At 42.4% G+C, this 24597-nt stretch overlaps 1 protein-coding gene across 1 annotated transcript in view; it reads right to left on the reverse strand.

Annotated features, from left to right (window-relative positions):
* Window positions 1-24597, reverse strand: part of SPON1 (spondin 1) — a 270084-nt gene that overhangs the window by 143508 nt on the left and 101979 nt on the right. The window contains exons 4-5 of the mRNA XM_057750017.1: window positions 10414-10487; window positions 4952-5074 (exon numbers count right to left, since the gene is read on the reverse strand). Of these exons, the coding sequence (XP_057606000.1) occupies window positions 4952-5074; window positions 10414-10487 (197 nt within the window). The remainder of the gene's footprint in view (window positions 1-4951; window positions 5075-10413; window positions 10488-24597) is intronic.

Consider the following 24597-nt stretch of genomic DNA (forward strand, 5'->3'; position numbering starts at 1 on the left):
GAGGACAGACACTGGGGGTGTGCCCTTCTCCTAACACTGCAGGGTTCCAGAGCTCAGCTCAGGCTTAGCGAATCCAGACCTCTGATTTCTAAGTTAGGATCTCAGCAGCCCAGGTCTTTGTACAGTGTGGCCAAGCTGTTCAGAATTTGGAGGCAGTTGAGACCATGGTGGTATAGCAGGGCCTTGTTTTGCGTTGTGAATGACATATTTAATTTTATTGCAGAGGAGAGAAGACTGCCTTGTGACAGCCCCCAGAGGAAGGCAAAAAGGAATCAGAAGATCTGAGCTTTGATTTTGGTTCTGAACTCTCTGGCTATGTGATCTGAGCCCTTAATTTTTTTTTTTTTTTTACGTGCTTCGGTTTTTTTTTCACTTATAGAATCAGGAGGTAACACTTACATGATCCAGCCTTCAAATAGATTTCTAGAAACTACTCAGGAGTGTTTTCAAAAGATTTCACTTAGCAAGTAAATGAATTAATGATTGAATGAATTTTTTTTAAAAAAAAGATTTCACTATTTCCAGGAGGCCAGCAGTGATTTATCGAATTGCAATCGGAGGGAATGCCAGAGGTCATTTACACCATCTTCCTGCCTTCCTTACCTCAGGCCTCATTCCTTCAAGAGAGAGGGGTATCATGGATACAGAGAGTACTCTGTTCTCCAAGAGAAGGAACCCCAGAAACAGCATTGGGAACAAACCATTTCGTATACTGATTGGGAAGAGCCACCTGCAGACGCAGCCACCACTGGCGACGGCGGAAAGCATAGGGTGCAGAGTCCAATGTGAACTCTCAAAGGCAAGTTCCCAAAGACGACTGAAGGACAGCCCCCTTAGGCTGCTGTCTTATCCTACTGCAGAGGTTCTCAAGTGTGGTTACAGAGCCCTGGGACACCCTCCTCCTCCCCCACCCCCTCTGGCCCTTTCAGAGGGATCTATGAGGTGAAAACTATTTTCATAATAACACTAAGATAAAATTTGCCTTTTGTAATGTGTTGACACTAACACTGATGGGGCAAAAGCCATTGTGAGTAAAACTGCTGGCACTCAGTGTGGGTCAAGGCAGTGGCCTTGAGCTGTATTAGTCATTACTGTATTCCTCATGCCAGGAACTTGCTGCAAACAACAACCCCCCAAATCAGTTTCACTTAAGGATGGCCTTGATGAAACAATAAACATTATTAATGTTGTTAACTCGCTATGTTTGAGTACACATGTTTTTATTATTCTGCGTGATTAATTGGGAAATACACATAAAGCCCTTTTGCTATATACTGAGTACTGGGACTGTCTTGAAGAAAAGCACTTGTGCAATTGCTTGAGGTGCAAGCTGGACAATTTCATTGTCATAAAACATCATTTTTACTTGAAAGAATAAATGACAAATTATGGTTATTCAGTCTTGAGAATTTGGCATAGATTTTCTTAACAAATGAAATGAGGCTGTCACTTCAAGAAAAACACCTGACAGTATTTATTGCCAATGATAAAATCTGAGCTTTCAAGCAAAACTTGGGATCTTGGGAAACTCGTATCTACCACTGTGAATTTGATAGCTTTTCAATACTTAAACGCTTTACTGATGAGATTGGAAGTGATCTCAAAGAATGTGATTTTTGATGTTGCATAATGAAATGTCTCAATATCTGGATTGAGACATTGAATGTCTCAATATCTGCATAACTCAGTAAACCAGTATTTTCCAAATCACCAATAGATGATGTTATAAAAATCATGCATCTGTCAACCATTCATTCAAAGTGCAAGGGAAAGCAGTGCCTTTTAATGTACCAAAGTACAAGTTCATTGATATGGTTTCACATTCTACACCGTAATTCTCCTTTAAGAAACTACCATTTGCAGAGTTTTGGTGTAGCATCAAAGAAGATTATCTGTAATTATCTGAAAAGGTTTTTTAAATATTCTTCCCATTTCCAATTACACATCTGTGTGAGATAGAATTTTCTTCATATACTTAAACGCAAGAAAAAAATGCCACAACAGATTAAACGCGGAGGCAAATGTGGGGATCCAGGTGTCTTCCATTAAACCAAACATTAATGAGATTTGCAGAAATGTAAAACAATGATGCCCTTTTACTAAATTTCTTTCATTTGGACAATATAGTTATTTTCATAAAATATGTTAACAGGTAATAAGTTAATCATTACTAATTCATTATATGTTACTTTTTAAAGTTAATTAGTAAGTGATATTTTAAAATTTCTGTTTTAATTTTTGTGATGGTGAATATCGAGAGACCCAGTCCTTATAAACAAAAGTATGTTGGAGTCCTCAATAATTTTTAAGCCTGTAAAAGGGGCCCTGAAATTAAAAAACTTGAGAACTGCTGCTCTGAGATGCTTGCAGAGAAAGTGGAATTTGGGGTGAGCAATTAATAAGAAGAGGAGGACCTGTTATGTATCAGTTTGCACTATTGTTGAGAGGTATCTTGACTTAATTGGACTTAATGGCCAGGGTTGGTTATCAAGACAGAATCACTCCTGGAGGGGCAAATGAAAGTCATCTATTACCTAAGATTGGCAGAAATCACTTTTGTGAATACTGAATTCTCAAGGTCCTGATTAGACTTTGAAGGGCACCTTTCTGTGCCCTTCTAATTGGCTCCAGTGCCCCTAGTGTCCAAGTCCACCCCCTCCCCTCCAGGGAAAGCCTGGCCCTCTCCCTGCTCAGTACTGACCAACATGACTAATATGGGCTACACACCTGCCTCCCAGCTCATGGCGAATGCCACTAGGAGTCCAACCACCAGTACCCAGTACTTGGGAGGGCCCTAGACACTTGCAGGCACAAAGAATGAAAGATGAGCAGGTTGTGGCTTTCGTCCTGGAGGACTTCTCAGTCTGGTGGAGAAGAAGGCCTCCTGAAGAAATAATTACAGATGTGATAAATGCTTTTCTGAACACAGTGACCAAATTTTTTCCAACCAAAAATTAGAACACACTCTGACATCTGACAACGAAACAATCCTGGGGGGTTTGGAACACGTCTGCTATATGTATTAAGAAACTCCCAACAACGCCACAGGAATTCTGTATAGATTTGTACTTGATTTGGCCCAAAGACCCAGAAACAATGGTCTGTACCCTTTAAAAAAATCCTGGGAAACAACAGTGTCAGAATAGAAAAGAGCAAGCAGCGCCTTAGGATTACAAAAGATGAGTAATGGGCCGCTAACATTTTATTTCCTCTGGGTTAGTGGATGGGAGGCACTAGAGGAAATTTTTTCCATCATGCTTGTTCCAAGTGGCTTTTTCCCCCCAGGCAGAGAGTCCAAGTTTGTTCACACAGGTCTCCCACACCAGCTGAAGCAGAGCAAGCTGAATCCCAGAGTCAGAAGAATGAACTAGTGTGAGGCTCCTAAGATCTCCAGCCTTGATTCCATGTGGCTAAATTAAACAATAAGGCTCTTGATTTGCCAAGAAATGGAGTCCCCTCTGGGTGGGCTGTCTGGGGATCATGGAGGTTCTGGTCTAGATTGGATCTTCTCAAGTCCCAACCATGTACCCTCTGCACCCCTTCCTTTGGGGCTGACCCAAATGTCTCCTTTTAGTTGCTTTCTTCAGCCTCCCTGTTCTTTGCCAGCTGTGGCAACTCCAAAGTGAAGGGAACAAGAACAAAACACAAAACACACAATGAACCGAAAAAGCATGCTCAGTGCCACACACGGACATCCTGCCACCCACAGTTAGAAAGAATGGGCAACGCTGGTTCTCAGAGGCAACCCAAAGGAAAGGCTGGACAAGGAGCCTGACACACCCCTTCTGCATCTTGGATCCACTACCATTAGCCATTCACTCTGAGGGTTCTGCCACCGCAGATTCAACCAAAGACAGGTCATAAATATTTGAAAAAGAAATTCCAGAAAGTCTCAAAAGACAAAACTTGAATTTTCAACACAATAACTATTGACCTAGCATTTACATTGTATTTATAACTATTTACACTGTATTAGGTGTTATAAGTAATCTAGAGATGACAAAGTATATGGGACGATCTGCGTATGTTTTATGCAAATATTATGTCATTTTATTGATATATAAGGGATTGATCATCTGTAGATGGGAGTCTTGGAACCAATCCCCCTCGAATACCAAGGAATGACTGTACTTATGTTGGACTAGAGGCAAATTATGACATCTCTGTGATCTCCAGTGAGCTCATCCATGAAAGCAGGTTATTTTGAGGATGAAATGACAACATATGCAAAAATGCTTGCCACACAGTAAGTTCACTATTCATAGTTTTAATTTTCATACCATTTGTGATTATTTGATTAGTGTCTGTCTCCTCATTAATCTCTGAGTTACATGAGAATGTGGGTTGTCTTTTTTATTCACTATTATATCTCTAGAGTTTAGCACAGTGTCTGACATGTTAGGCATTTGCCGAGACAACTGTTTGATAAAAGGGAATCGGTAGAGTCCTGATTAAAGATTTGCTCTAAAACAGCAAGTCTGGGGTCGCCTGACAACTCTCACAGATTGGTATTGGCAACCTGGAGCATGATGTCATGAGGATGCTAAGGTGGTATCTGATATATTACCAATGCATGCTGTGGTTGAGGATGCTGATTATTTGTTGACCTTGGTCTGTGCTGTCAAGAGCAGGTCCCTTTTGCCAGTTCTTTCCACCACAAATAGGCCGGTTGTATGGATGGAGCCACTTCAGAAGGACTGAGGTTACCAAAGATAAGCAGCATGACCTCAGGAATGGTTTTTAGAATCACAGATAAGAAAACACTTAGAACAATGCTGTGCAAAGAAGCTGAAAGCATACCGCCATTATATCTGCCTGTCTCGATGAGTTCACTTACTTGGAATGTGTTTTATGAATAAATTGGTAAGAAGGAGCAGCTAGTGTGTCCCACAATTAGACAGAACTCTGTAATACCCTCTCCCCCAACCCATAAAGTAGCCATTTTACTCACGAGGGTAATCCTTTGGGTGTGTCTTCTCAGACCAATTCCCATAAAATGTGAGCCTGTATTTGGCAGTTCCACAGGCACAGCAGTCTAGGATTGGTTTGTCAGTCACCCCATCAAATGTGGAATCTGAAATAGTCAGGAAAGTCACCAAGTTAGAAAGCAACTGTGAGTCATTTTAGAAGGCAGCGCCATCTTGGTTTCATCTTGTCCTTAATGTCCTTAAAAGAAAATGAGGTGCAGGGACTCCCTAGGTGGTGCAGTGGTTAAGAATCCACCTGACAATGCAGGGGACATGGGTTCGATCCCTGGTCTGGGAAGATCCCACATGTCTTGGAGCAACTAGGCCCGTGTGCCACAATTATTGAGCCTGTGTGCCACAATTATTGAGCCTGTGTGCCACAATTATTGAGCCTGTGCTCTAGAGCCCATGAGTCACAACTATTGAGCCCATGTGCTGCAACCACTGAAGCCTGCACGCCTAGAGCCTGTGCTCCACAACAAAGAAGCCACTGCAATGAGGAGCCAGTGCACCACAATGAAGAGTAGCCCCTGCTCACTACAACTAGAGAAAGCCTGTGTGCAGCAACAAAGACCCGATGCGGTCAATAAATAAATATATTAAAAAAAAGAAAATGAGGTGCAGTTTTCACTGATTAATAACTCAGAAGCAGATCCAGCTATAAAGGATTTTACATACCTCTAAGGATGATAACTATATTTTGCAAATTAAAAAAAATCAGAACTTTTGCCTTAATAATGTGAGGAGACCTATGGGACCAGTAAGGCAGAATATTTGTGATGGGGGCAATCTTGGTAAAATTTACTCACTTATCCTTTCTGGGCCCAAATCTCCTTCCCCACCCCTCCCACAACTGGATTTCTCCACCAGATTTTAAGAGGAATATGCCTGTGTGTGTTTTCTCTAAAGAATATCCTCTGGGGCCAAATTGCCAGGACCAGAAGGCAAAGCTTTGAAGGAGAGCAATGACAGCAAGCAGAGAGACATAGAGAACTGCTGAAAATTATTTCTAAAAAGATATGCATATATAGTCACATCACTTCTTATCAAACTTTCAGAGACTTTACTGGGAGGGTTAGGGGTTTGGGAATACGTTTATAAGTTCACGTTTACTTCTGAGCATAGAAGGAGCCGGGAAAAACTCAAGATTCCCTCTCTGCCCCCACTTTTAGCTGTGAATAGCTGATTAGTGGGGAAAGAGAGATTATATGAATAAATTCAGTATTTCTGATTGTCAAGCCCACATCCCTAACTGTACGTTGTTGCTTTTACTCTGTTCTGCTTCCTGCAAGACGAAAACAATGTCTACAGATGTAACTTGCTTCAATTGCTTTTTCTTTGGTTCTTTTGGAAGTATTAACACAAATGTTCTCTCTCTTTTTTTGCAAATTGGATGTTTATTCTTAACTATTATATAAAGAGCAGCGACAAAGAGTATAAAAATCTTCCTGAGTGCTAGGAAGAACATTTTATGAGTCTTCCATATGGAATTCACTGGGTTCATTTGGTTTGGATATGCAAAACCAGTGATGGGTGGAAGAAGCGGATTCTGAGTTCAAGGATGGAGACAAACGTATGGGATATTGTAATAATAACTACATTGTATACAGTAGTTGTACATGCTGATCCCTTTCCATATATTGTCTCATTTAATCCTGGCAATCCTAGGAAGTCAGGACTTTGGTAAACCCCATTTTATAGATCATGAAACTGAGGCATATTAGGTAACCAGCCCAAGGTCACAGTGTTAGTGAGTGGTGCAGGCAGAACTGGAGCTCAAGTCTTTTTGAGTCCATAGTCCATGCTCTTAACCTCTATACTATATCACTGCAGGAAAGACCTTCTGCTGGATAGATCTGCATAAACATCAATGAGAGAAATTTCTGTGTATGGGTTTCTCTTTTTGCTTTTTCAGATGAGGAATGATGTATTTAAAAAATTATCTCCCTACACAGTTCCAGGATCTCTAAACAGCCCTAAAGAAGAGATCTGAAACCACCCCAAGTAGAAATCATTGTTTGGCTACTTTTTGTACACTAGGAAGTGGCTAGAGCATTGTTTGTGTTAGGAGCAAGCTTCCTATTGCCATATGTACATGAAGTCCAGATCTGATTCCTGTGTGAGTCACTTTGATACCCAAGGGACAAGCCCTATTGAATATATTTCAGGAGAGGTAGTGTAAATGAGTAACTCTTGAAGGTTTTTCCTTTTCATATTGCCATTATGATCAACTATGTTGTTAAAAAAAAAAAACTAAATTAGTTTTGAAAAAGGGATTCAGAGCTAAGAGATACATGCTGGGGTTTCAATTGTAACTACTAGGCGCTGTTAAATGAGGCAGCAATAATCTCTTGAAAAACCAAAATAATGCAAATTGGTAGCTTTACCTTATCAAAAGGGCTTTCAGATACAAGTAGTGAACTTAAAGATGCATCCAGGAGTTCAAGGGAATGCACTTATAATAAACCCTTTGGAATTCCAAAGGAAAATAAGCTTCCATTTAAAAAATAAATTTCTAAGTTTGAAAATAAAAACACATACTGTTTCCTACTGAGGAAAAGCCCACTGAAAATGAATCAGGTTTTCAAAGGGCAGTGATAACAAGTATTAACTTACCCCTCTTCTCCTAATAGTGCAGGGCTTGCCCAATACAGGTAATTGCAGGCCCTGTAGCATCTTCCGAGCTGTCCCCTCCCCCTTCATTTTTACTCTCAATCCGTCAGCTTCCTTTTCTACTCTCATCCTTTATTCTTTGTTCCTCTTCCCTCGTCTTCCTTTTCTCACTATCCCTTCTCTGTCTGTATTTTCCTCTCATCTCTGCTTTTCCCTTCATCGCTTTCTCTCTCCCTTAATTGCCTGTGGCATGGTATTAAAGTGAGTGTATGTTTGCATTTGTTTATTATAGGTCACCTTTTGGAATATTTTGTGTTTCTCTGTTTTTAATTGTAAGTAACTTAATGTTTTATGTGTCTGTTAGAAAATAACGATTGCCACTGCTTTTAATCTGTGTAATTCTTAATTTTCCCCCTATGGATTAATAGCTACGACTGGGGAAAAAAAATAGACACTAGTTTCTCTCTCCCCTTCCTTGACAGATTTGATTTGACTCAACAGAGAGTGTGAATACCTTAATGAAAGAGCTGGAAATGATGAAGTGGGCATACACATTTAAGAAAAATCCCTCTTCTCTATGCTTATATTTTAAAGACTTTCTGTACGGAATCTGCTTTGCTAACTAATGGATTTCCTCATGGTTCTGCGTCTCCAGGGAGCATCTACACCTGCACCTAATGATCCTTCAGCCCAGGTCCTGCTGGGTCTTTTTTTGTCCACAAGGTTGCTCTTGGAAAGAGGTCTTTTTATACAGGTTTGTGCTTAGTCATTCTGATAGGATCTCTGCTTCAGAAGTGGTAACCGACAGAGATTTGCAATGCCATTTTATTGACACTGAATCTGCCGAATGTTAGCATATTCATAGCTTGGACAAGGCTTTCACAACATCAGGACTGAGGCTTTGGAAAGTGCACTTTAGTTGATGGTTGCTGTCAGTACATGGGGCTGACAGTGAAGTTCTTCCAGGAACCCTCAATATCTAGGAGATAAGGCTGTCCTCTGAGAGTCAGATTAATAAAACCTGACCACAGTGGCTGTGACTAGCCAACCAAGAGGTGAGCTAAAATAGCCACAACTCTAACCCATGGGACCTGGATGTCATCTCATGGAGGCTGGGCAGGGATGGGATTGTCCATTAGGAACCAAGAGTCTCAAGAGTTGAGATGTTCTGGGTTTGGGGAAAGGCCAAGCGAATCTGTGGACTATGAAATACAGGCAAGCCCCAACAGCCATGTGTGGTGATACCCACCTGGAAGCTGCCCAGGGTGCTGGCCCACAGGTGCCAGCTCTCTGGCCCCTTTGGCAGGCATGACCCTAATGCAGGGTCATGGACCCTGGAAAGAGCTAAGGACCCCTTTAGCTTTTTCCATGCTCTCCAAGCAGTCCTCCACATAGGACCTAGTTTCTGCCCTAGCTCATCTAAAGGGAGACCTATGCTTTGATCTTCCCAAAGCAACAATCCAAGCTACTGAATTGGGAGGTAGTCACTCTGATAGAAAGGCAGTGGTTAGGGCAATGGCTCTCCTAGGTCCAAACTCTGACCTCCACCAATAGCTGTATGATGCTGAATGAGCTATTTAAATTTTTCATGTCTCATGCTTCTCATCAATAAAATAGGTATGAAATAATAGTCTTTACCATACAGGATTGTTATGCAAATTACATGATTAAGGTATGTGAAGTGCTTAGAATGGTGCCTGGCATGTAGTGAGCACTAAAAAAAAAATTCGCTATTATTATTTTCCCAGAAGACCTTTATTGACTTTTCTTTTTACCAGTAGCTTATGATTTGCTAGAAGTAGAATGATTCTTCTCAAAATGTGAATTGTTCTAAATGCAAATTAAAAAGTCTGCACAAATTAATAGAAATGAGAGTGAAGATGTATAATTTCAGAATATTCTCCATTTTTGGTTAGTTCTCTAATGACTTCTAAACACATTTGGATGTTTAAAACCTTAATTTTTCATGGTAAGTTAATAAGCTCTGGGATGTAGATAACAAGAGCTAACATATACACATATATAATAAATATATATGTGTGCATATATATGTATGTATGTGTGTATATATGTGTGTAAATGTATATATAGGTATGTGTATACATGTATGTGTACATGTATATATACACACACATATTAGTATAGATATTTAGTGTTTACCAAGGAGGCACAGCACTATTCTACATACATTAAGTTGCATGACTAGGAAGGGCAGAGGCAGGATTTGAACCCCAGCTGGAACTGAATCCAGGCCTCTGCTTCAACCTCCGCAGTTTACTTGGCCCCTGTAAGCTTTGTTAGAACGCCTTCAATCCAAAGAGAGGGAGCTGATGAGCCTGTAAACCCAAGGACCAGATCTTTGAATGAGGTGAGATCACAAAGCCAATGCCCCCTTGGTATCCCCGTTTCCCTAGAAAAAAGCCCTCCCATCCTGCCTGGGTGCCCCACAAGTTCCTGCTAGTGATTACTCCAGACAACCCTTACAGACTTTTTAAAGGTACACAACTGTGCGTTCCTTAATTAAGTCCTGTGAATTATTCTAAGGGAACCTCTTCAGAATAATCACTGTTTCACAAAAATAAGGAGACGACGACACCAATATAAGGTACATTATCTCCTACCCAGGGAATCAAGCTGAGTAATTAGAGTTTAAGGCAGATCCAATTATCCACAGCACACAACCAGATTAAAAATTGGAGCTACGTGAGGAAGCAGAACCCGGAGGAACTCAGAAAGCCCAACTGCCTTAATTCCTGTGGCCGAATGCTTGGACTGAAGGAGCCACCTCCCATTTATCAGGCCCTCTCCTGCTCACACGTCCACACGTCCTTACCTTGTTCACAAAGTTTCTTGGTCAGAGAGCCCTCATCTTGAAAATAAATGATGCGTTTCTGTACGATGCTAGCCCTGTGGGGAAAGGAGACACAAGCACATGGTGAGGAGGGCAAGTCTGGGGGATGTCAGATCCTTGTTTGTCCACCTACAGCTGTGTGGCTTTGGGTGAGTGCCCCCAAAACTCTGTGCCTTGGTTTCTTCATTGGAAAACTGGCATTAATAATAATTTCTACCTCCTAGGATTGCTATGAGAAATAAGAAAATGTACATCAAGATTTCAGCACATAAAGCAACTATACTCCAATACAATTTTTTTAAAAAGAAACAAAATTAATGCTGAAATAGTGAGGACTCTGCTAGCATTGAGAACACTTAATATTAAAGTAAAATATTATTGCCTGCCCCCCCCCCCCAAAAAAAAGAGTTCAGCACACACCTAGAGACCACTCAATAAATATTAGTTATTGTGGTGTGGGTGGTGGTGCTCATATTATTATTAAGGTAGAAAAGTGAACTAACAGCATGTACAATAACTTTTCTCAATGGTTCATTTACTCTAGTTTTGTTTCAAACTATTGAGGCCATTTATAGATCAACCAAATTCAAATCAGGGAAACATGTCAAATTCTCTTCCTGCAGGGGAAAAAAAAACCCTAAAAATATATTTTGATTTGTTCTGAAAATGTCATTCTATATCTTTCCCGAGAGTCTAGACGAAACTGTCTCCTACGTTCTGAACAAAGACAACTTCAGCTGTTATATCTCCCTCTTAAACATGTCAAACACAGTATCTTAGAATTTGGAAAGAATATTTTGAGGTTGAAAAAATGACTTGCTTTTGGCCAGCACATATTTCCTCTTTAATTTAGGATTGCACAGACATACTACTCTGCTGTTTATTTTCAGCTGGCCTTGAAGAGGCCTGAAACTCAGTGTTCTAGTAATTTGAAAGTCTACAACACAACATTGAGAAGGTGCCAGTAGATCGTGAGCCATGTCTATTGATTTTCTTCAGCAATGCTGCTCAATCAAAAGGTAATTTTCACTTTGATTTTCCTTATTTAACAGATAAAGGGAGCCCTTGACTCCATCACAGCTGACCACATTGAATGAGGCATAGTGTCACACAAGCTGCCCTGTGTCACATGCTCTCAGACCCAGGAATGGGCCCAAGTGTGCATTTCAGACCAAGGAATGGGCTCTGTGATCTGCAGAGCACAGAGGCGGTTTTCTCGATGGTCTGAGCCTAGGCCAAAATGACTTTCCAAAGAAATGTCTACTCTACACCCAGTCTTTCACAAAAGAATAAAATTGAGGTCAGCCTATTGATGTCTTTTATGGTCTTTCCCTACCCAAGAGAGAAGAGATGTTGAAATAAATGGATGAAATATACTTCCTGTTGACACAAGCTACTAAGATCATTTATCCATTCTGTTGACCATCAAGCAGAAAGCCTCTTTGGGCCAAGAGAACACTCTGGAGAACACTCACCCCAAAGCCAAATAGCAAAGCCTTCTGTTAGTTGGAGTATCCTATCACTTACCATAGTGCTTTCAGAATGTTCCCCAGTGAGAGTGCCTCAGGGACCCCTGTGGAGGGCAAGGAGTAGGCCTAGTGGGAAGTATCCCAGGCCTCACATTCTTGCTTCAAACAAAGGCTCCAACCACATTTCAACCCAAAGCAGCCTCCTCTCCCATTTGTCTTCCTGTTGTATTCGCTGGTATATTTTCAACAAATAATTGCTGGAGGTGCGTTTAGCAACCAGGCATTGGTCAGGGACACTGTCATGAACAAGACAGACGTGACCACCTCTCATCCTCAAAGTTGACAGAGAAAGTGGGGAGAAGACATCAAGCAATGAAATCCTCAGTTAATGAATGGAGACGTCCACAGGGTGTGAGAGACTGTAATGAGAGGCTCCTCCCAGAAAAGGTGGCTGAGCTTAGATCTGAATGAGTAGAAGCTAATCAGGCAAGTGGGATGGAGAAGTAAAGGAGAGGTCATCCTTTCTAAGATCCTTGAGGTGGGGAGGGCTTTGGCTCACTGGAGAACCCACACGTGGTAAGCCAGGGAGGTGTGAGATGAGCTGGGGAAGTGGGCAGGGCCCAGAGTCTGCAGGGAGGTGGCATTTTACTCCAAGTTTGATGAGAAGTCTTTGAGGAATGTGCCCTGAGGAGTGAGATGATCAGGTTTGCCCTTTTAAAAGAGCGTTTGGGCCACAGTGTAAAAACGGATTGGTATGTGGCTGCAGTACAGAGAGTTACCATGAAAATCAAATTTTATATCAATAAAGTTCTCTTGATAAAATGGCTTGAAAACACCTGATCTGGGACTTCCCTGGCGATCCAGTGGTTGGGACTCCATGCTTCTACTGCAAGGGGGCACAGGTTCAATCCCTGGTGGGGGAACTAGGATTCCGCATGCTGCATAGTGCAGCCAAAACAAACAAAACTTACCTGATCTACAGGATGAAACACAAACTTAACATGGTATTCAAGGCTCTTTATAAAAATTTCCCCCGAACACCCCCCTGGCTTTATTGTTGGGATTTTGAGCCATGCTCCCTGGGTTCCAGACTGTGAGAAGTTTATCCCCCTTGTCTGAACACAACTTCACTCCACCACTCCCTTACCTGTGCTGTCTCCTCTCCCCGAATCTCCCACCACCTGTCTTTGCTAGCATCTATAACAAATACTCTGAATTTTCTTCCTCCTACTATGAACAGGAGAATAATGGCAAACCCTATGATTCAAAGACATGACGATGCTTAGAAAAATTAAATCACCCCCAGATTTTCCAAACTATCATTCTAAATATTTGAGGGGCCAGAGATAGAAAAACATATTTCCTTTAAGATATTTCTGTTTCTTTCATGCCTTGTTTTATAAAGTCAAGGTGGCCCTCTTTTTGATAATAGTTGTAATTTCTGAGCCCTTATCATGTGCCAGTCACTGTGCTAGGGAGGCCCTTCATGTACATTATCTTATACATGCTATGCTTTACATATATATAGGTCCTCAAGTTTTTTATCAAAACACTTGGGCTAGATGTGTTTCTGAATTCAGTTTTTCAGACATCAGAAAGTTAAGATGGCAATAGGCCATGAACATCCCCATGATCAGCCGTTTTCCATATGCTGCAGCAGAATGTAACAATATTCACACTAAGAGAGTAAATAAAACTTACAAACAGCTTCACGTCTGGTCAGGTCAAGTTTGGCAAACTTATCAAAATGGTCTTGTTTTCAGAGGTATTAAGGAGAGTTTGTGGCTATTTCCACCCTAATCTTACAGGTGAGGGTGACTGAGATGCAGGGAGGTTAAGTAACATGCTCAAGGTTTCGAAGTCTCCCATCTACTGCAGAAGTCCACGGTCTGTCTTAGGCTCAGAGTGCTTGTAAGGATTAAAGATGATTATGTCTAAAGAGTATAACTGCACTGTGAGGAAAGTATTGTTATAAAATGTAACCTCAAATTGATTTTGGGGATCTATTTTTGCATCTCATGGAGTACACAGTGGAGAGCTGAGACTTCGGTGGGTCTCCCTGGAGCCTGGATCACGATCACCTGAAGCTCTCCACGAAAAGACGAGCGTGTATCCCCATGCCCAAGCTTGGCCAACCCTCTGGACCATGCCCTTTGGATTTCAAACTCTGTGCAGATCCAATGTGGGATACAAGGCTTGTTCAGATCTGGCCCCGGTGATCTGGCTTTATCTCTATGCAGTCCCTTCTGAGCCCCCTACCCAAACTGTATCCTATATCTGTCTTCAAGATCTCACACCCCTGGGCCTCTGCCCACGGGACTCTTGTCCTTCCTTGTGACTCCTCAGTATATACCTCTCTCTCTCTCTCTGTTGCCTAACTCATACTCAACTAAGATGTTACTTCTTTCAGATTGATGTCTGGCCTGGATGCTCTTCCTGTAACAGCCATAGCCTCTTGGGCTTCTCCTAGGCCAGCACTTATTAACCTGTATTATAATTGCCTATTTACTTTTCTATCTCCTGTGCTAGATTATAAGCCTTCTGAGAGCAGGAACTGTATCTTATTTCTATAGATGTTAGTACCATTGCAATCCTGGGATTCAGGTAGAAGAAACAGAGTTTGGAAAGGAATGAGTTTGAGATTGAGCTGTCTGTAGGGCAGGATGCTGGTCCTAGGGGGTAGTTAGACACAGGGACCTGTAATTCAGGAGAGATTTGAGGGCTGGGGAGAATGGATGTGGGAGTCACTGAGGCAGAAGTCAGGGTCAAATCTTTTAGAGTGGCTGACATCACCCAAGAAAGCGTGTGGAGTGAGAAGAGAGTCTAGCTGAGCCCAGAACTCTGAAGGCCAACATTCACCCACAGATATGCCAGCAGAGACCAAGACTTTGGAATGCTTGGTTGCAGGAGATGTTTCTTTTTATTCCTCATTTGGTCAACTCCTGAGAGAATTTCATATTCTGAGAAAATACATTTCATTTCTAGTCTGTTCCCATCAAAAGTATAAAACTCAGCAGAGATTTATAAATCATATTATAGTTCAGGAAAATAATAGATTTACAAGACGAGAATGCTGTTAGTAAGAATTCCCTCAGCATTTCAAAGTGACAAATTTCTCCCATTCTGTGTTGCAATTTGGCAGTCCTGTTGCATAGCATTTATATACTGATATACTGAATGCTCTCTTATCATGAAAGAGCTTGTTAAGGAAATCTAAATTAAATTTCTCAGTATGTTAGCTTCTCAAACTTTGGAATATTGCGTTTCTAAATAACTTACTAATCATTTCAAAAGTTTCCTTTTAAACCTAAAGTGGAACATTTCCAGAAACGCCATCCTGAATCTCTTAGATGCTCAGCTCTTTTCTGTCTAAAGAGTTTCTTCATTTGCTTTTCTTTTTCCTTGGGGAATTTGCCTGTTGGAGTGAAGTTAGAGTTGACTAAGTTGTACATTTGCTGTCTAGTGCTGAAAAGACCTGGGATCCCTGTTCTCACTGAAAAGGGACAGGGAGACCTCAGAAGCGGAAGGACTTGGGAGAGATCAGGCCACGAAATGAATTAAGAATCCACATGGATCCTCAGCGGCTGTGTCACTGCCATGTAGGGATAATTCACGTAAGGTCCTTGCGACACGCACGTTGTACAAAGTAAATATTCTGTAGTGGTAGCCATTATCGTTGCTGTTGTTAAATCACCAGCCCCTAGCAAAGCGTCAGATGCGTAAAAGTACTTAATAAATAGAAGCTATTATTATGATTGATGTCAGGTCTGTCTCCTTTGTTTGTGGAAGGAGGAGTGAGGGTGCTATCTTGGTTAACTGCTTCAGGCAGACATAATGAATGACTAAAATGAAGTTCAGATTTGCGGTCTCCAGACTACTTTTGCAAACCCTCTTCCCAATTCCAGTAAAATCCCTATTACTGAACATTTCTTGGAATATTTTACAAAATTTGTCTCTGATCTCAGGAATGTTTTCCATAGGAGTAATCCAGTTTGTAACAAATAACATCTACTTCTTTTTCCCAATGAAAGAACAACTCTGCAGGAATAAAATATTAAAGTCATAGAGATGGTAACGTCATCAGGAACCGAGGCTGCCTTACTTTACTTTGCAAGGATGCCAAGTGCTAATCTGATTATGGTCTCATGTTACTCAGCAAATATTTACAGAAGCTGGGTGCATTCCATTATCCAGACTCTTACCAATCTTTTATATGGTTTTATGTGGATCTCAGGAAATGGAGCTGTGTCCAGGAGTTAACAGGCTTCCTGACAGCTCATGGTAATATGCTCATGGGAGAAGAAAAGTGAAAGCTTTATCTGCTGGGCTTTATCTGTGGCACACACAAGAACTCCATGGCTGTCCAACAGTAAGGTCACAAAGCTATAGATTCAGAGACTGGTATAGCTGTCTACCATTAATGCAAAGAAACAAATCTAGTAAATTCTAAAAAATCTAGCTGCCAGGAGATTATTCCTGCTTAATTATCACTCATTCATGAAACACTTACTGAGCACTTATATTGTGTCAAGCACTTTGCTAAGAGCTGAAGATTCAAAGACAAATAAGAGATGGTGCCTTCCAGTAAGGAGCTTCTAGTCCAGGAGGGAAAGAGAGAGATAGAAAAAGGAAACAGGAAATCAATATTGAGTGCAATAAAGGAGGAGCTATGGGATGTAGAAGAGCAGTAACTAACTTCGCCTTGGCAAACCTCCAAGAGGAGGCCATGACCCAGAAGGTGTGAATTGGCAGAGGGGCAGTGGAAATAGAGACTCCAAGAGACATCTCCTAAAAAACTTCATAAGCACTTAGTAAATTACTGGATTCAGGGCAGAAAGAGAAGGTTGAGTACAAGACCTTATATTTATTTTTTTGTTTATTTAACAGTTAAACACACTTCTAAGTGTTTCATAAATATCAATTCATTTAATCCTCCCAACAACCCCATGAGGTAGACACTAATACTATCCCTGTTTTACAGATGAGAAAACTGAGGCAGAGCTGGGTAAGTTAACTGATTCCCTATAGACAAATCCCAATGACTAGAGGGAGGACTAGTGATGCCAGAGACTGAAACAAAAGACAAAAGGGGCAAGGAAGAATTTTTTTTTTTTAGTTTTTGGAATTTCTATTGAGATAATTGTAGCTTCAGACACAATTGTAAGAAATAACAGAGGTTGTACACTTTGCCTAGTTTTCCCAGATGGTAACATTTTGCAAAACTTTGGTATAATATTGAAGAGGAAAGTTTGAAACTTACACTCAGCTAAAAATAACTCTATGCTTGTTTTGCTTTTGTGAAATATGCTTGCTGTAGGGAGAAAAACATGATGACCTAACAATCCAATGTAACTTTAAGATGTTTTGCTAAAAAATGGAATGCTCTACACCTGCTCTTGTAAGTTTCTGTTTGGAAACTTCCATGCTCTCTAAACATGTGCACTATAAAAGTAAAGCTGACCCTGAGCTCGGGGGCCCAGAACTCTGGAGCGTTAGCTCTTCTGGGACTGCCGACTTAATAAACCTGAGTTCTCCAACCCTCCAAGTGTGGTGCTTGGTTTCTCGACGGACCAATTTCCGCAACATTACAATACCGTACTATATAGCTGATTGTGTTAGTTGGGTACCTAGGCTAACTTTGTTAGACCTACGAACAAATTGGACTTGAACATGCTCTTGGAATGGAACTCGTTCGTATGTAGGGGACTTACTGTGCTTGCAGCTTAGGTCATGACTAGAACCTGGCTAAGACGTCAGCCGGGTTCTTAACAGGACTACAATCCATCCCCAACCTTGTATGGCCGTTGGATTTCTGGAGTTATTGATTCACGTTATTGAACAAATATGCATCTACAAAACCCTGGCTTCGATTTTAAAAAAAATTAGAGGAAAACTAGTTTTAGTACTCAGTTTATTTCCTCTTAGAATGACCTTGAGGATAAGAAGCTTATTATGATTCCATTTTTCTCTCATTATTGTCCAATTTTATCATACTTATATATCTTGTCAATACTATTACTTTAGCACTTTAAATTTTACCCCCTAGAAATCCAATGGAAAATTAACGATGAGGAATTGACTTTCATACCATGAGACATGTACAAAGAAAAGAATAAAACTGGATTATGTTTTTAAATAATTAATTTAGATGTGAGAGTCATTAAACCCAGACAGACATTCATCTATTCATGTTTCTATTTAACAGAGTAGGAATTGGAGGTACAAAGATGATCAAGACATATGTGTGACACCAGATAGTGGACCACCTGAGGGATATGAATCAGAATACTGCATAGCAAGTAGTAGAGTCTACTCAATATCTACTCCTTTCATCTGCCATGCTTGCAGAACCCTCATTTTTTGAAAGGTAGTACCAGGTAAGCCAATCAGGATAGTCCTGTTCCCACTTTCCCAGCCTTCCGTGTAGCTGGGGAAGGGAGCATGTGACTCCTATGTGACCTCAGTAACATAAGAGAAGGTTGTCAGCACAAAGGGGAGAACGTCTCAGAAAGTTTTGCTTTCCAGAAATCAATGACCCACCCTGTCCTGTCTTTCCTTTTCCAGCCTTGCTTACAAACACAATGTGTGAAACAAGGCAGCCATTTTGTGACCATGAGGAAAAGATGAAGAAAATTCAGAGACAATGGCTCTGACATCATTTAACTGCTGTGACTCGTCATTGACATCATTTAGGTAGTGGTCACCTACCTCCAGTCTTCCTGTTATATGAGAAAAATAACCTCTATTTGTCGATGCTATCGTTGGTCAAGTTTTCTAATGAATGCTGCTCTCAAAAGCATGCCTACCTGATGGAAAGCAGAATGAACAAAGTATTGTGGGAATATGGAAGAGGGCAGTTCAAAAGGTAAGGTGGGGCTTTCTAGGTGGCGCAGTGGTTGAGAATCTGCCTGCCAATGCAGGGGACACGGGTTCAATCCCTGTTCCAGGAAGATCTCACACGCCGCAGAGCAACTAAGCCTGTGTGCCACAACTACTGAGCCTGTGCGCTAGAGCCCACAAGCCGCAACTGCTGAGCCCATATGCCGCAACTACTGAAGCCTGCCCACTTAGAGCCTGTGCTCCGCATCAAGAGAAGCCACAGCAATGAGGAGCCTGCGCACCACAACAAAGAGTAGCCCCCACTAACTGCAACTAAAAAGAAAACCCACACGCAGCAAAAAAGACCCAACACAGCCAATAAAATAAATACATAAATAAATAAATTTATTAAAAAAAAAAAAAAGCTAAGGCGGACGCTATATACCTGGCCAGGAGATTGCACTGGGGAGCCACAGAAGGGCTTAAGTAGGATTGGGAGGAGGGATGCTTTGGTCAAAAGAATCTGGGAGAACACTCCAGATGAGACCTTAAAAGAGGGCTTGGATTTGGTGAGTGAAAGGTTGTGCTGCCCTTTGCTAGAATTTCCATGGGGTGCAGGGGACAGGCACCTGTTCACAGTGACTAGGAAGAAAGCAGCAGGCATGCCAGTACACTCCAATCTGAAGAGAGACATGGCTGCAAAGAGGTGGGGGGTGGGGGTGAGAGTTTGACAGGAAAACACAGGCGAGGAAAATATTCCTTTTTCTCTGGAGGCGGCTTTCACAGGCCGATGAGCTTGCTGCTGAGGCAACAACAGAAACCCTCAGGGGTACCTGCTGGATCACTGGCTGGAAATTTGTCATCTGTTGGAAAAACCTTAAATAAACTCACATGGACAAAATAAATAGACTGTAGGATGTAGTCCCAGTTGTGGAAGCTCTGATGAGCCATTCTGGTTAATGATCAGGGCCATTTCTTGTTTCCTTTCATCGTTTTATACCAAACTACCAATTTTTTTTAGCATCTTTTGACTCTTAACAAGTTCCTCCCTCTGGCTTAAGTCGTCCATGGCATTTCTCAACCCTGCAAAGAGATATACGTCTAATCCTTGAGCCTGAGGGGAAGGCAATATCTCACAATACATCTTCAGGCCAAAAAATCGTTTTCTCTTAAGGATACAAAAACACAGGGTTTGATGTTCCTGAAAAAAAATTTTTTTTTCTCCCAATAAGTCTTAGCACGTTTTTCAGCATTTTGTAATATGATTACTGGCACCTGGGGTATCACTAGCCAAGGGACAACAGACAGTTAGTTCACTGTTTCTGTAATATTGTTGGATCCATGATTCTACTGTATAATGTCTCATACGTTTAAACTGCTAATCAGTGTCTGCCTCATTTTCCCCTCCAACTTCTTCACATCTATAAACTCTCACCAAACAATGAGCCTCTCCAGCCCCCGGACTGTGTCTTATTCATTACTGCACGCCTGGAATCTAACAGAGGATCTGGCCAAGGCTTGAACCTGGGGTTCTTAATCTGGGGTCTGCAGACAGGATTCAGGATGATGAAATTTTGTGTGATGTGCACCAGTGCATATTTCTGGTTAAGAGTTCATAGCTTTCATCTGCTTCTCAAAGGGGGTCCTGACCTTGAAACCTTTAAGAACTACTGTTAGGTCTGAAATGAATGATAGTAGATATGTGAAATGGCATAACTGCCATTCTAGTTCATAAAATCTCCAACTTACGTACTTTTTTCCTAAAGATGAAGGTTCAATTTTTATTCCAAGCACCCAAGGCTTCAACTGCTTTTGCTCTAAACTACACCCTGATCTGAAATAGAACCTGTCTCGGCTGGAAAACAAGAAATAGAAAGTGAAGCGTTGCTCTTGGGTTTCTCGGGTGTTCCTTGCAGAGTCCCGGCCGCTCCATGCAGGGCGTGGGTGTGATCAGAAAATCACCCCAGCCTGAGCTAGAGGACACGCTGCCACACTGACAGCTCCCTCCTGGCTGCTTCACACAAGTTACTATGCTCTGCGGTTGGTCCCACTCTGCCATGGCCACAGCCGCCTCCCCTTTCTGTGGGTTCCTATAAGCCAGGACGGGCAGCATGGTTTCTGAGGTGTAAGGAAACAATGCAGGTGACACAGCAGAGTCCTCAAGTACAGGCCACCTGCCCTCCCTTCTGTTCTTCAGGGAGCCTCCCTGACTATCATCCTGGCTTTTCTGCTGTGAACATGGGAGCTTCCTGTACAGTAGTAGACCTGGGTGTTGGGAGATGCTCCCTTCTCTAGATCAGAGGTCCAACCAGGCAGCACAGCAGGAGCTGAGCCCCAGGTGAGCGAGCCAAGCTCCGTTTGCGGCTCCGCATTGCTCGCATTACCGCCTGAACCATCCCCCCACCCTCCCTCGTCCGTGGAAACATTGTCTTCCACGAAACTGGTCCCTGGTGCCAGAACGTTTGGGGACCACTGCTCTAGAGGGGTTAGGGGATGTGTGGAGGGCGGTTACGGTTCTCAGCTAGGGATTCATGGTCCGTGAAGGGGTTGCGAGGGATTCTTGAATCCCTTGAAAAAATGTATGCAAAACTGTAAGCATGTGCATGGCTCTGGGGAGAGATGTTACAAGAACCACTGCTCTAAGTGAGGAGTCATGATTTTCACGCCTGCTAGGACTCACCGAGTTGCCCTCGCCCCACCCCAACCCCCACCCAAGGAAGGACATGCATGGAAGATTAAATGAGGGATTCCCCGTACAATCACCGCGGAAACCTCCTAACAGGTTTCCTCTCCTTGCCAACCCACCGAATTCACCTACGCTCGACTAGGGGACTAATCGTCACTTAGGCACCAGTGGTACCACAGTCCTAATTACCCCATCTCCATCTCTGCCCTGCCCCACCCCACCCCACCCCAGCACAGGGTCTGGCACGTACATAGTAGGTCCCCTCTAAACAAAGTTTCCTCTCACTTATAGAGCACAGTGCAAGCTCTTCGCTAAACGTCCACAACCCTGAACACCAGGACACAAGCTGCCTTCCAGGTCTGACACCCCACCCGCCACAACACTTTTCCCAACTACCTGAACTCAGCCCTGCCTTTCCACTGTGTGTCACATGCCCCCTCCTGGCTTCTGCCTGTGCTACTCAAACCAGGAATGCACTTCTGACTCCTCTCTGCCCAGTCACACCCCGCTCATCTGACACAATCTCATGGCCTCCTCAGAGTCTCATTGACCAGGACCTTCAGAAGTGACCTCCTCTGGGTTCCTAGAACACCATTCATCTTTACCATTCATTTGGCATTCAGACATTGGGTACTCTTGATGTTTGCTTGAACTTTAATATCTTGCATTATCATTTAACTTATTGTGAGTTTACATTTTGGACTTCTGACTAAATTCTGAGCTTTTTCAGGGAAGGGTCTCGCTGTACCCTCGTAGCCCCTCTAGCACTTAGAACAGTACCTTTCACGCAAGACACAGTGAAGATGTGTTGACCTGATATGTTTTCATGGACTGACTTGCCCTGTAATTCAACTCTTTTACATTCAGTATGTAGTGTTGAGTGTCTACCCTATGTCCACAATCTGGCAAGAAGCACAAACTCCTCTGTGTTAGCAGAGCCACCCAGAGTGCTGGGTGAGCGGCACACAATGACTGGTCTGAGTCATGAAACAGTTCCCACTTCACGAAGACCAGTTACGTCTGCTTTGCTTTGTTTAAGCTAGGCGGATGGCAACTGTTGTTCTCAAAAGGAACCATTTGGGTTGAATTCAAAATCCCTGCACAAGGCTGGGAGTGAGCAGGAGGATGGTCTGTCTGCCCGGAGGAGGTTAAACCCAGGACAGAGCTTTCTTCATGCAAAAGACAGTTTTGCTGATTACACTCCACACCCCTCTTTGCTTATCCCGTGAGCTGACTCTTTGAAAAAAGACACCCAGGGACTTCCCTGGTGGTCCAGTGGGAAATAACCCACCTTCCAATGCAGGGGATGCAGGTTCCATCCCTGGTCAGGGAACTAAGATCCCACATGCCGCAGGGCAGCTAAGCCTGCGTGCCACAACTACTGAGCCCATACACCACAACTAGAGAGCCTGTGTTCCGCAAACTACAGAGCCCATGCACCCTGGAGCCTACGCACCACAACTACAGAGCCCATGTGCTCTGGAGCCTGCGCATCACAACTAGAGAGAGAAAAGCTGCAGGCCACAACTAGAGAGAAGCCTACACACCACAGCGAAGAACCTGCTTGCCACAACGAAAGATCCTGCGTGCTTCAACTAAGACCCCATGCAGCCAAAAAAAAAAGACACCCATAGGCCTTATATTTTGATTCATTCCAGACTTGTCCCATGTATCTTCTTTTCAACACCTGCACCCCTCTTGTCGCATTCGACCACGTTCTTATGTCACATGAGCTCATCAGAGGTAAGCCCCGATCACTGGGAACCCCCCCCAGAGCTCTGGGGCAACAACATGAGACCACATGAAGCCATGAAATCTGGGCATGATTTGTCCTCTTTCCTAGCCTTTGTCTTGGAAAATATTTTCAGAGATAAGTAAAAGGAAGAAAGGAAGGGAGGGAGGGAGGGAAGGAAAGAAAGAAGGAAAAAGGAAAATAAGGAAGGAAAAAAGAAAGAGAAAAAGGCAAGAGCAGTAACTTTCTGAGTAAAAAATACGGAAGAGAAATTAATGGCACCTCATTTTAATGCAGAGTAGAATACAAGTGACCAATTCTTTTAAAAAAAAAATGCAGCAAATTTAAAAAATTCTACCAACACTTGATATGGGGGACTTAGGAATGATTCTGGAGCCTCTTATCCATGTTAAACAAGGTACTGAAAATCTTTCTTTCTTCAAGCAGGCAAGAAATAAATGAAAACCCAACAAATTAATAAAAATATCTATCCTAAAGGTGATAGTGCAACCACATTGATATGCTGCATGTCTTGGAGTGATGAGGAAGTTGGACTTGAGAGCATGTGTTCCTGGGAAATTCTTAGATCTTCATAAAGTAGGGATAAAATTCACAGTGGAGATGGAGAGGAAAAAGGAGGAGGGAGAGAGGAGGTGGCTTCAATTTCCTCATCTTTATAAGGGAACAAGAGTAAAACCAAATGGTCACCGTCTCCAGAGGGAAGCACAACAGAAGTCCTAGAAACTGGACCCTCACAGTGTGGTAGACCCAAAGATCACACTTTTTCTAGGGTCTGTGCCCTGGTCAATGCCTCATTTTGTTTTTGCAACTGAGTTTGTGCCATCGGATTGGGATGTACATTTCCCTACTTTTCTGGATGGCTCCATGTCAAGGATGTTTCTGATACAAAGTAAGATACACTTCAAGAAAGTGAACTAGTAGAATCCTCATCTTAGGAGGATATTTGGTAATGATCTTTTGGAAATAACACTTCGCACTGTACTTATCCCCCTCTGCATCCAAATGTATCAATATGCATAGTGTCTTTTTGAGTTGACATAGCTAGTCTTGAAAATCTGTAATTCAACTTCCTGCTGACTTGGATTCTTCTCTGTCAAGCTGCCCTAAAAATGACCTGGAAATCCCCTGTGGCCCAAGGTCTAAAGTCACTGACTGGCCTGCTTCAGAATGCTATTGTACCGGATTGTCTGTAGAAAAAGCTAATAATTCCTGGCCTTCCATGTGTCTGGGACCCTCCTTAGGAAGGCCACACCAGTCCGTTGATCCATAAAGTGCTATGATTTGTGCAATGTATTTTGTTGAAACCAACAAACTGCAACTGATTGGACTGGGGATTAGCACCTGAGCCAAAGGCAACCATAGATACGTTAGACATGAGGGATGTCGGCTACTTTTGAGTTGCTTTGCTGCTAATTCTGCCAAGTAGTTCTACATATTGA

This window comes from Hippopotamus amphibius, chromosome 9 (assembly GCF_030028045.1).
Source record: "Hippopotamus amphibius kiboko isolate mHipAmp2 chromosome 9, mHipAmp2.hap2, whole genome shotgun sequence".
Taxonomy (NCBI): Eukaryota; Metazoa; Chordata; class Mammalia; order Artiodactyla; family Hippopotamidae; genus Hippopotamus; species Hippopotamus amphibius.